This window comes from Rutidosis leptorrhynchoides, chromosome 4 (assembly GCF_046630445.1).
Source record: "Rutidosis leptorrhynchoides isolate AG116_Rl617_1_P2 chromosome 4, CSIRO_AGI_Rlap_v1, whole genome shotgun sequence".
Taxonomy (NCBI): Eukaryota; Viridiplantae; Streptophyta; class Magnoliopsida; order Asterales; family Asteraceae; genus Rutidosis; species Rutidosis leptorrhynchoides.
This window is the reverse complement of record NC_092336.1, coordinates 265409225-265422147: the sequence shown is the minus strand read 5'-3', so window position 1 is coordinate 265422147 and position 12923 is coordinate 265409225. Positions and strand designations below refer to the sequence as shown.

Sequence of the window (12923 nt, the reverse complement as noted above, 5' to 3'; positions counted from 1 at the left end):
ATCTACGGTTAAGTCAATTAAACGAATTAGAAGAATTAAGACATGAAGCATACGAAAATTCGTTAATCAATAAAGAAAGAACGAAGAAATGGCATGATAAAAGAATCAGAAGTTCAAAAGAATTTAAAGAAAGAGACAGAGTTCTTCTTTTCGATTCACGATTCAAGCTATTTCCTGGAAAATTGAAATCAAGATGGTCTGGACCATTCATAGTCAAAAGAGTTTTTCCGTACGGAACAGTAGAATTAATAAATTCAAATGGGATTGAATTTAAAGTTAATGGTCACAGAGTTAAACATTACATAGATAATCTAATGGAAGTTGAAGATGAAGTTAATCACAATTTCGACACCTAAGGCTAACTAAGTATGGGAAGGTTCGAATCTTTTTAGGGTAATATATATTTCTGTTAGAGTTAGATATTTTTTTTTCATGTAGTTCTCGAGAATGGAATCCAAATGGTCTTTCCCTAGCAGACCCTAAAGAACTAGTCTTCTCCCTCCATTCTGAATTTTTATTTTTTTTAGGTTTTACGAGATGAAGAATTCCTTTGATCTGAACCATGGTCTAATGCTACATGCTATGATTACTAAACATAATAATGACACACTTCCGAGTGACCTGGTGTCAGTAATAAGAGCCAAAATGGATGAAGTAAGGAAAGAACTCAGGAAAGATCATCATAAGATACATTTTGGTAAAGAAAAATCAAAATCCACAATAAAAAGAAGAGCACGACACCTTGAAAGATGTTATAAATGCGGAAAATGGTCACACGAAGGTAAATGTTCAAATAATCAAACATATTCAAATACCGAATTTGTTACTCTATGCAGAGAAGGACCGTTTATATGTTTAGAAGAAAAGATATTGAAGAATCGAGGTTACGCTTACGTAGCTATGGAAAATTAAATCACACGACTCTCTTATGAGTCGGCTAAAGCAGGTCTCTGAGAATTCTATCTCACAGGTAAGTATGTACAGTTTTTATTTTTATTTTTTATTGCTTTTAACCTTTTAATAATAAACGCTGAATCGTTCACTATAACGTATTAAATTGGTATTCAATAAAATTAGGTATGCGTAACCGAAATTATTGATATCATACAAAAATTTATTACATCACTGCGAAATTTACCGTTTATTCTTAAGGTATAAATATCTTTAATCAATCAACTCAAAATATTTCAAAAATTCGTCAGGAGTAAAACTAGGTTATGGAACCGAAATTATTTTACCGAAAAGAGGGGCGTATATTTTTGATAATATTTGATTGATTCAAGTGGGATAAAAGACAAAAAAGATTTTTAATTTTTATTTTTACTTTGTTTTTAAAATTAATATTAAATTATTATTGTAAACTTTTTAAAATCAATACATTTAACTTTGTAAATATTTGAAAAATTAATATTTTTAATATAAGTTTGTATGTATAAAAACAAAAATATAATATAAATTTGGTGTGAATTTTTAATTTTAATAATATGAATTTTTAATTTTATGCATTTTAAATTTAAGTTTGGCGTGAATTTAAAAACAAAAATGTACTTTATTTCATTAAGTTAAAAATGTGATTTCTAAAAATTTGTCGTGAGTTGTAAACTAGGTCGTTGAACTGAAATTGCTTTACCCGAGGGCGGGACGAGAACTTTTATTATCATTATTTTTAATCTTATTGAATTAAAGTATGCCAAAAACATTAAAAAATCCAAAAATCTTTGATTTTAAAACCACGCTTAAAAATGACAAATTTTAAAATTTTGTAGAGGGACGGACTAAGACAACGATCCGAAACGCCCTCATCCTAAAAAGAAACAAAATTTTTAAAAATTTAATTAATTATTTGTTTTAATTAGTTAAAGGTTTTTAATTTAAAAAAAAACCAGGGACCCCATGCGATCGCATGGGGTTTACCCTTATTTACCATGCGGTCGCATGGAGTGAAAAATCAGCTCAGGAACAAAAGGTCACGAGCTGTTCTGCTCTTCCACTCCAACATACACATACACACGAACACACACACAAAATCCTCTCAATTTTCATCAATTTTTCATCAAATTACTCTAAATTTCTCACAAAACTTCGCTACAATCATGCCTAGGTTTGGATTTTTCAACAAGAAGGTAAAAATTACACCCCTAAACTCTTAAATTTCCTAGTTTTTGTGATAATTACCAATATTTTACCTAATTTGATTTTATTAATTTCTAGTGTAATTAGTGTTAAATTGTTAGTATATTATGCATGTATAACCTAGATTGATGCTATTTAACATGATTTGAAGTCAAAATCTTCAAAATTTTTAGAAATCTAGGGTTTGTGTTCTTGAGCAATTTGGGGCTTTTTGATATAAACAGGTTATGGCCGATTTTTGTCATGAATTATTGCTAAATTAAGTAGTGTAACATGTTTAGGTAGCTAAATGATCCAAACTTTGATCCTAAACATGATTTTTGAGAATTAAAGTAGACTTTTTAGGTCTAAAATTCATAAATTTGATTAATTTGATATAAATGCCATTTGAAACTTGTTTAATTGCTAGTAATGGTTATTTTGACATGTTATTTGAGTTGAATGCTTATGAACTTTGTAAACATTTTCATATATGCTTATTTGAAAAAGTGTAGAATTGTTAAAATTGTGAAAATGTGTATAAGTTTAATTTTGATTAAACATGTTATTGTAATTGCTTCAAGTTGTTATTTTGCTAACACTAATGCATATTTGGATGCACAAATTTTTTGTTTAATGTGTTTTGCAGAAAAATACCGATACTGATGGTGCATCATCATCATCTAGGCAACCTGCTCCGGAACCGCAACCAGAAATGCAATATGAGCCACAATATGAACCAGAACCTGAACAGGAGCAACAACAGGAACAACAACAACCTGATCAACACGTACCATATTATGATCCGCAACTAGAATATGTTAATGCCTACGTAATATTTCTGATTCATCTGATAGTAGAACACCTAACGATTCATGAAGCACAGTTGCATCCCAATTTGAGATTTGATCGAAGCTGGAGAGATTACCCAACATATCAAAGTAACAAATTCAAACTAGTAACAAAAAATGTAGAAGTGCCGAGGGTAATCGATTGGGAGCCTTTGGAAAGGGTCCAACTAGTTAACTCAGTTAGACTGCATCTGATCCTAAGGTATGGCAGCTCTTCTTTTCCCGATTAGGAACGTTTATTCACCATTCGTAGGCCTGTATATAAGGAATGGTGTGTTGAGCTTATGAGTACTATTTCACTTAATGCGGATGTAGTTAGGTTAGATGATAGAAGTTTTCTTAGATTTATACTTGGCTGTAGGATGTATAGGATGTCCATGCTGGACATGGCCAGGGCTTTACAGATTTACACTCCTGGTGAATTACTACTACCCGATTGTACAAATTTGATTTATCATGGGGAGCGGGTAGATAGGAATTTTGACGCGGACGCCGTCTGGAGGCGTATGTCAGATTATAATGTTTTTACGCTGGTAGGAAGACACTCCTATTTAGATATTAACAAAGCAGAGCTACGTATTATACATAGATTTTTAGCTAATTCGATTACATAAAGAGGTAAAAACAAGGAGAAGATAACCTTACACGATTTATTTTACCTTAAGTGTATTCGAAACCCTAGAAGCTTTGTTAATATCCCCTACTGTGTTGGTTTTTATCTGTCCAAAGTAGTGGCAGGAATACAGGACGGGGGAGTAATAGGAGGAGGTATTTTTGTTACTCTCATTGGAGAGTATTTGGGTGTAGATAGGGATCAAGGGGGTCCACTTATGGTATGTAGGGAACAGGATGATACTTTAGGATTGAAGGTCTATCAGGATGATAAAGTATTAAAGTGCAGACGCAATCAGGCAATACCATATGATGACCGTCATCCACAGGTAGAGAGAGGTTCAGATGAGGAAATGGAGGAACCGGATGACATTAGGGAGGCTATGACTAACGTCTACCAGCGTATAGATGAGGTAGAAATGACAAACTAGGATAGACATAGTCGGTACGAGCAGTGGCAAGCTGAGAATGTGTACGAGCATTCCAGGCAATGACAGCATGATAGATGGCACTATCATCAGCATCAGATCATGAGCCAGCTATCACCTCAGGTACCAAATAACTACGTACCGACCCGACCTGCTTACTATCCTCCACACCAGCCCCATATGCGACCACCATTTACTCTCTACGACCCTAACCAGGCCTATCAGTACACCTATAACCAACCGTGGAACCCCCCCGACGACATGAACTGGAACCCCTATCCAGATTTATATAGTCCCCGTTGGTGATTTTATCTTTTTATTATTTTTATTTATTTATGTTTAAACATATTATATTGTGATACTTTTATGTAAGTTTTAACATTTTTATTATGTTGTACTAATATTTCATATTTGATTTGAAAGTAGGATTTTAAGTCCCATTTCAAATTACCATGCATTTTATTATTTGTATGTATGTATATTGTCAATTGTACACAACAGGGTAAAACAGCGCATTTTCAAAGACTGGCATTAAGTTCAGCAAAAGCTACTAATTTTGACGACAAAACGAAAAACAAATGTGATGTAACAACAAGATGGAATGAACAAATGATGTGCACCATTTATCATTCAACAAACAAACGCCAATATGTTTAGAAACTTTGGTAAAATTTAATCATTTTTCTACGCTAATCACCTCAATAATTTAAATTGTTACTGATTTCTTACAAATGAGGGCATTGCAAGATCTTAAGTGTGGGAAGGGGTTAAATTCTTTCGGATTTTTAAAATTTTTGACTTAAACACTTGATTACCATTAAAAATACTAGTAATGCAGTAGTTGTATTAGAATCTAGTGCTCTCTGATAATAAAGAACAGCCCTAGTCTTATATACTGACTACCCCATTTCTAGTAAAAATTTTCAAAATTTTCAAATAAATGAATTCAAAATCATGTTTATACAAATTTATGAATGATAAAACTAGGTGTTAACACCGAAATTATTGTTACCTCAGAAAGGACATAAATTTAGAAACAACCCAAAATGTTAGAATTCATTTAAAATGGAATAGAGGACAATAAAAAGGCAAAGAAAGGAAAATAAAAGCCAAGTGTGGGAAAAATTTACCAAGTTATTTAGAACATATGTCACATATTTTTGTACAAATAATTGAAGATACTTTCGTTTTGGACAATATTAATCAGTTTTACCCAGTTTATTGTAATATAAATGGAATTTAAAAGGAAGTAAAGTCTTCCGAGAGAAAAAGACACGTGCTTCTTGATTTAGGTCAGGAAGTTGTCGTCCAGACCAGTTGTAGAGTCTACGAAAAACCTTGAAAAGTTTTCTCGAAAATCAGCTGGAAATCCACGGACCTCATCATCAAACAGGGTCGCCAAGTGGTCAGACTTATCCTAACCATGAGAGGATCTGTCTCATACAATGGGGGGCACCGTGCAAATTAGCTTATAAGACTAATGAATCAGATCCCTAGAAAGGATAATCTCCTTAAAGATCAAAAATCAGCTTTTAAGACTGATATTACTCAATCCTTGAGATTGACCTTAAAGATTGAGAATTCAAACTCATGAAATTCGATGATATCTAAACTCGAGCTTGAACGAGAAAATATTTTGTTCAAAATTACAAACCGATTTGCTTTCTGAAAACCCATTTTTAATGCGTTCATTACCATTGAACGTAAAATCCTAAGAATTCACCTGGAATTCATGAGGTCACCTGAACCAAATCGGGTGTCAACCGTAAGAACGATGGTTGCATAGCATGGTCGAAGACAGGACCTTGTGCCAGACCGAAAAACTATAGGGTGAGCTTTACTATTGCTCCTACAAAGGATAGTAATTGCATCCGACACGTTATAGACCATAATTAAAAGCATGTCACGGGACATTGCCTTAACAGTTGCTTGTTCAACGCTTTCTTTTACAACCGGACGGTAGTTTACCGAAAGGTAATATACGGAGCAGTATACTGGACGTGTTGCTTTCCCAATACAAGGATAGCAAGTCGGTGACACAAAACCACAAGTTTTGAGCTAAAATTTTCAAATCTGAAACCCACAAAACCCACAAGAAGATTTTGCAAACACCGGTGAAGGGTTATTCCGGAAAACTTATCTAGGGTAAAAGCTAGATTGAATTTTCAAAAGATCAAATGTTTTCATAAAGATCCAATTTTTTAAAGGATCTAAATTTTCATAGTCATGTGGGACTGTAAACCACAATGTTACTATCATTGTTTATACCGCTGTATAGAAATCACTGATGTATAAAGTGTGAAGAATAAAGATGTGATTCTAGTATTTTTATTTCAAGACTATATTGCTTGAGGACAAGCAACGCTCAAGTGTGGGAATATTTGATAATGCTAAAAATGAACATATATTTCATAGCATTATCCCTTAAGAAAGACAAGCTTTTAGTTGCAATTGTTCTATTTACAAGTGATATTCGTTTAAATAATAAAAGGTGAAGACAAAAGACAGATTCGACGAATTGAAGACGCAAATGACCAAAAAGCTCAAAAGTACAAAGTACAATCCAAGAGGTTCAAATTATTGATGAGAAACGTCTCAAAATTACAAGAGTACAAGGCGCAAAACGCAAAGTACAAGATATTAAATAGTACGCATGGACGTTCGAAAATCCGGAACTGGGACCAGAGTCAACTTTCAACGCTCGACGCAACGGACTAAAAATTACAAGTCAACTATGCACATGAATATAATATAATATATAATTAATTCTTAAAATTATATATATATTATATTATATATAAAATCGTCGGCAAACTAGCAAATAAACATATGTGAGCTGGATTCCTTCTCTATGCGATCGCATGGCCTGGAGGACTAAATCCCATGCGATCGCATGGCCAACTTTTTCTGGCCACATTCCTATAAAAATCAGTTTGGTGCTCGACCATTCATCAATCTTTTCTCCTCTCTATCTCTCAACGTAATATATATATATATATATATATATATATATATATATATATATATATATATATATATATATATATATATATATATATATATATATATATATATATTATAATTTTAATTTTAATTTTAATTTAATAATAATAAGGGTATGCTAGCGAATGTTGTAAGTGTGTAAGTCGAAATTATGTCCGTGTAACGCTACGCTATTCTTAATCATTGTAAGTTATGTTCAACCTTTTTAAATTAATGTCTCGTAGCTAAGTTATTATTATTCGTATTTAAACCGAAGTAATCGTGATGTTGGGCTAAATATTAAAGACGGGGTTATTGGGCTTTGTACCATAGTGGGGGTTTGGACAAAAGAACGACACTTGTGGAAATTAGACTATGGGCTATTAATGGGCTTTATATTTTTTTAATTGAATGATAGTTCATTAATTTAATATAAAGATTTACAATTAGACGTACCTATAAATAACCACATACACTCGATCGGACACGATGGGCGGGATATTTATAAGTTCTAATAATCGTTCATTTAACCGGACACGGGAATGAATTAATAGTTAATGGACTTATTAAAACAGGGGTGAATTACATACAAGGAAAATTGGTGTAATTATAGTTTAAGTTCCCAATTAGTTGGAATATTTGACTTCAGATATAATGATAATTTGACGAGGACACTCGCACTTTATATTTACGACTGATGGATTGTTATGGACATATTGAATAATCCAGAACAAAGGACAATTAAACCATGGTAACAAACTAAAATCAACACGTCAAACATCATGATTACGGAAGTTTAAATAAGCATAATTCCTTTATTTCATATTTCATCGCACTTTTATTTACTGTCATTTTATTTAATTGCACTTTTAATTATCGTACTTTTTAATTATCGCAATTTTATTTATTGTCATTTTATTTATCGCACTTTAATTTATCGCACTTTAATTATTGTTATTTACTTTACGCTTTAAATTAAGTTATATTTATTTTTAATATTTTACATTAGGTTTTAACTGCGACAAAAGTTTTAAAATCGACAAACCGGTCATTAAACGGTAAAAAACCCCTTTTATAATAATAATACTACTTATATATATATATTTATATATATACAAATATAATTTTAAAAATATAGCGTTAAACTTGGCTAGCTCCCTGTGGAACGAACCGGACTTACTAAAAACTACACTACTGTACGATTAGGTACACTGCCTATAAGTGTTGTAGCAAGGTTTAGGTATATCCACTTTATAAATAAATAAATAACTTGTGTAAAATTGTATCGTATTTAATAGTATTTCATAACAAATATATAACTATTTCGTATACACCTCTACGCACATCACTTACTATAAGTGGAAGCTTTCCATAAATAGTAGGTTTCCAAAAATAGAAACTTTTCTCGAAAACCGTCACTGTCAATATAGTTGCTATATTAATAAACATACTTTATGTCAGTTAGACATTAACTAATCAAACGTTATACCTCTAGGTTGATATCCAGATCACTTACTTTCTTTACTTTCCTTCTTGCGTAGAATACTTCAACTGCTATTTAAGGTGAATTTCATAGCCCCACTTTTACTGTTTACTTAACTATTTATAACTTTTGGGGTGAGACACATGCTTGCTTTATAAATGTTTTACGTTTATACACAAGTACTAAAATGTTATTGTGCTGTCGTGCTTTGTCATGCAAATCCCCACCGTAATATCGTTAATTGCTGAGGTATAAGATGCAAACTTAGTTTTTGTGAGTAGCGCTACTGAGAGTGATGCCTCTAGCCAGTTGACCGTTGGTCTTTGGCTACATAATAATGATTCAACGACATGAATAACAAGTGTCACGGGGTAACTTTGTTTAGTCGCGATATTACAAACTGCAGCAACACTTTTTGATTGATATATTTGGTATCAATCAACCTTAAACTAAATCTTGTGGTCTGATGCATATTATATAAACCTATGAATTTCACTCAACCTTTTTGGTTGACACTTTAAGCATGTTTTGTCTCAGGTAACGAATAAGGTGATTGCTATGAATGCTACATGATGAATTAAATGCTGCTGCATGGAGTCTTCATTTCATTACATCTACTTTGCATGTTAAAACTAATACTATTTCGGTTTGGATTTGATGTAAAAACTTTTAATGCTTCTGCTGTTTTATTAATAAATATTTTATTCAAAATGTCTCATATAGGGTCGTTCTAGTTATACAGCTGTGTTATGATATGAATGGTCACAAATACCCCTGGCCCTATTTGGGGGTGTGACAGGTTGGTATCAGAGCAGGTTTGTTATAGAGAACCAGAATTGCATTTTATGTGTGCCTTATGTGCTAGTTAGGGTACCTTAGCAATCTTTAGGACTATAACCTTTCATGCCTTAGTTTTAAGTGCTTTCCCCTTATATCTTACCTCGTACTTTTACATCATCCTTAGAATCATTCTAGTTCTCTTTCCTTCTTTCTTTTAGGATGTCTAACTGTAATCCGATCATTATCTATGACTCTGAAACTGAAGGATCAGTCAAACGTAATCCGATCATCATCTCTGACTCTGAAACTGAAGGATCAGGAAACTCATCAACTTATGCACCTGTTACTTTACTTGCATCATTAGTTTATGTTCCTACTACACCGCCTACATCACCTGTCTATATACCCACTACTCCACCACATTCACCACCTGCTGAAGAATCCCAAATTGAAGCTGACTATGATGGGGATGATGATGAAGAAGAAATCGTGGAGGAAATTATTGAAGAGGAAGACTCTGAGCCCGAGAAGGAGTCTGAGCCCACTGTTGTCTTAGCTCCCTCTCAGAAGAGGAAGGAACCTGAGACACCTATTGTTGAAACCCCTAGTCCTTCCAAAAGACTTAAACACAACTGACTTAGTTATAAAAAAAAAAGTCAAGTGTTTTTTTTCATATAAAGGCTTTGCCTACTCATCGTTTTCTGTGTAATAAGGATAATTTATCTATTCGTTATTAATAAAAGTCAAGTGTTTGTTTTTTTTTAAATCTTTTCTTATCTCACCATATCTGTATGTTTGAATCATGATTGCAAACTTATAGCACCATAACTCTTCAATTAATACTTTATTTATGTATTGAAGAAAATGACTAGTGGTGCAGAAACAAACGACAACAACACTATTCCCAACATCACTCTCTCTGCCGAGCAATTTCATATACTTTTAACTGTCGCCCAGGGCAACCACATCAATGGCAACAACGGTCAACAGAATCTTCCCAAAACTTGTTCATACAAGGATTTCTCAAACTGTAAACCTCCAAGCTATAAAGGAACTGAGGGACCGGTTGAACTAATCCAGTGGTTCGAAAAACTTGAGTCTATTTTTAGGATGTGCAATTGTGCCGATGTTGATCGCGTTAAGTTTGCTACAGGATCTTTATTTGGCGGTGCACTGACTTGGTGGACCACATATTCTCAAACTGTAGGACTTGATGCTGCAAATGCCATCCCATGGACTGTCCTAAAAAGAATGATGACGGACAAGTACTGTCCGAGAAATCAGGTCCAAAAAATGGAAAGTGAGTTCCTGGAACTCAAGGTGAAGGGTACTAACATTGAGGCTTATACCAACTGTTTCTTAGAGTTGGCTATATTGTGCCCCAACATGGTACCTATGGAACACAAGAAGATTGAACGTTATGTTGAAGGTCTGCCTGATGAGATTCAGGGTAATGTGATAGCTGCTGGAAAGGAGACCGTCGATGGTGTGATATTGATGGCTCAAAATTTGGTAATGGTGAAAAGAAGGAAGCTCGCTACTAATAAACAAACCGAAGTAAAAGTTGCTGATAATAAAAGGAAGTTTGAACCTTCTCAGAGTTCGGGCCAGGGTTCAAACAAAAGGGTTAATGATACTACAAAAAGTGGTTATATTGGAACAAAGCCGTTATGTAATCATTGTAATAAACATCATCATGGGTTGTGCACTGCTAAGTGCGGAAGGTGTAAGAGGATTGGTCACTCGACCGAGAATTGTAGAGTTACTCTGTCTGCTACAATTACAACTCCAACCGTGCCTACTTGTTTCGGTTGTGGGAAAAAGGGGCATTACAAGAACAACTGCCCTAAGAACAAGACTGCAAAAACTGATACTGCTAAGGGAAGAGCTTTCGTCATGACCGTTGAAGAAGCTAGGAACGACGATGATGTCATTACTGGTACGTTTCTTGTCAACAACTGCTATGCTTCTGTTTTATTCGATACTGGTACTGATAGAAGCTATGTGTCTATTGAATTCTGTACCTTATTTGACGAGAAACCTCAAAACTTAGACACTAAGTGTCTTGTAGAAATGGCCAATGGGAAATTTATAAAATTTGACCTGATCTACAAGGAATGTAATCTGATTCTAGCCAATAAAACCTTCAAGGTTGACTTATTTCCAGTAAAACTAGGAAGCTTTGATGTAGTCTTAGGAATGGATTGGTTATCCCCAATGAAAGTGGGTATCCAGTGTTTTGATAAGACAATTAATATTCCTCTCGAAACTGGTGAAATTCTTGTTATCCAAGGAGACAAGAGTGGTTCCAAACTTAACCTTATCTCATGCATCCAAACCCGAAAGTACCTTATGAAAGGATGTCAAGCCATTTTGGCTCACATAAAGGAAGTCAATCCAGATGAACGGCGTATTGAAGACGTCCCTGTTGTTAAATACTTCCTTGAAGTTTTTCCTGATGAACTCCCTGGTCTTCCACCACAAAGACAAGTTGAGTTTCAAATCGATTTGATCCCCGGTGCTGCACCTGTTGCAAAGGCTCCATACCGACTAGCTCCATCAGAAATGAAAGAGCTATCTATGCAACTACAAGAGCTTCTGGAGAAAGAATTCATTCGTCCTAGCTCATCACCATGGGGAGCACCTATATTGTTCGTCAAAAAGAAAGATGGTTCAATGAGGATGTGTATCGACTACCGCGAACTAAACAAGTTGACCGTCAAGAATTGTTATCCTCTCCCTAGAATCGATGACTTATTTGATCAGTTACAAGGATCAAGCATCTATTCCAAGATCGACCTGAGATCTGGATATCATCAACTTAAAGTTAAGGAATCCGATGTTTCCAAGACTGTCTTCCGAACTCGTTACGGACATTACAAATTTTTGGTAATGCCCTTTGGGTTAACTAACGCTCCTGCTGTGTTCATGGATCTCATGAACCGTGTATGCAAGCCTTATCTTGATAAGTTTATGATTGTTTTCATCGACGATATTCTCATATACTCTAAGAGTGAGAAAGAACACGAACAACACCTCCGACAAATTCTAGAATTACTAAAGAAGTAACAGTTGTATGCTAAGTTATCCAAGTGTGAATTTTGGTTAAAGACTGTTCAGTTTTTGGGACATGTAGTTGACAGTGATGGAATACATGTCGACCCCTCAAAGATCTCGGCTATTCAGAACTAGGAGACACCTAAGAACGCGAAACACATTCGTCAGTTCCTAGGACTTGCCGGTTATTATCGAAGATTTATCAAAGATTTCTCTATTCTTGCCAAACCACTCACTAAGTTGACTCATAAGGATAAGAAGTTTGAGTGGTCTAGTGAGCAGGAATCTGCGTTTCAAACCCTAAAAGAAAAGTTGACAACCGCACCAATCTTATCACTACCTGACAGAACTGAAGACTTCATAGTCTACTGTGATGCTTCAAACCAAGGTTTTGGGTGTGTATTAATGCAATGCCAGAAAGTCATTGCATATGCATCCAGAAAATTAAAGAAGCATGAGAAGAACTATACTACTCATGACTTGGAACTACGAGCTGTAGTATTTGCATTAAAGATATGGCGACACTATCTTTATGGAATAAAATTCACCATATTCACCGATCATAAGAGTCTCCAGCACATCTTTGATCAAAAGCAACTGAACATGAGGCAAAGATGT

General features: G+C 34.3%; 1 protein-coding gene across 1 annotated transcript; it reads left to right on the top strand.

Moving 5' to 3' along the window:
- Positions 1-10112: 10112 nt before the first annotated feature.
- LOC139841597 (uncharacterized) lies at positions 10113-12440 on the top strand. Its single transcript, XM_071831811.1, has 2 exons — positions 10113-11718; positions 12385-12440. Exons 1-2 carry the CDS (start codon positions 10113-10115, stop codon positions 12438-12440), a joined length of 1662 nt encoding a protein of 553 aa, XP_071687912.1.
- The last annotated feature ends 483 nt before the right edge of the window (positions 12441-12923 follow it).

Bases quoted from the DNA above. Each gene is read 5' to 3' on its own strand.
- LOC139841597 (XM_071831811.1), top strand. From the start codon at position 10,113: ATGACTAGTGGTGCAGAAACAAACGACAACAACACTATTCCCAACATC. The intron at 11,719-12,384 runs GTCTTCCACCAC...TGGGACATGTAG, and splicing joins TTTTCCTGATGAACTCCCTG to TTGACAGTGATGGAATACAT.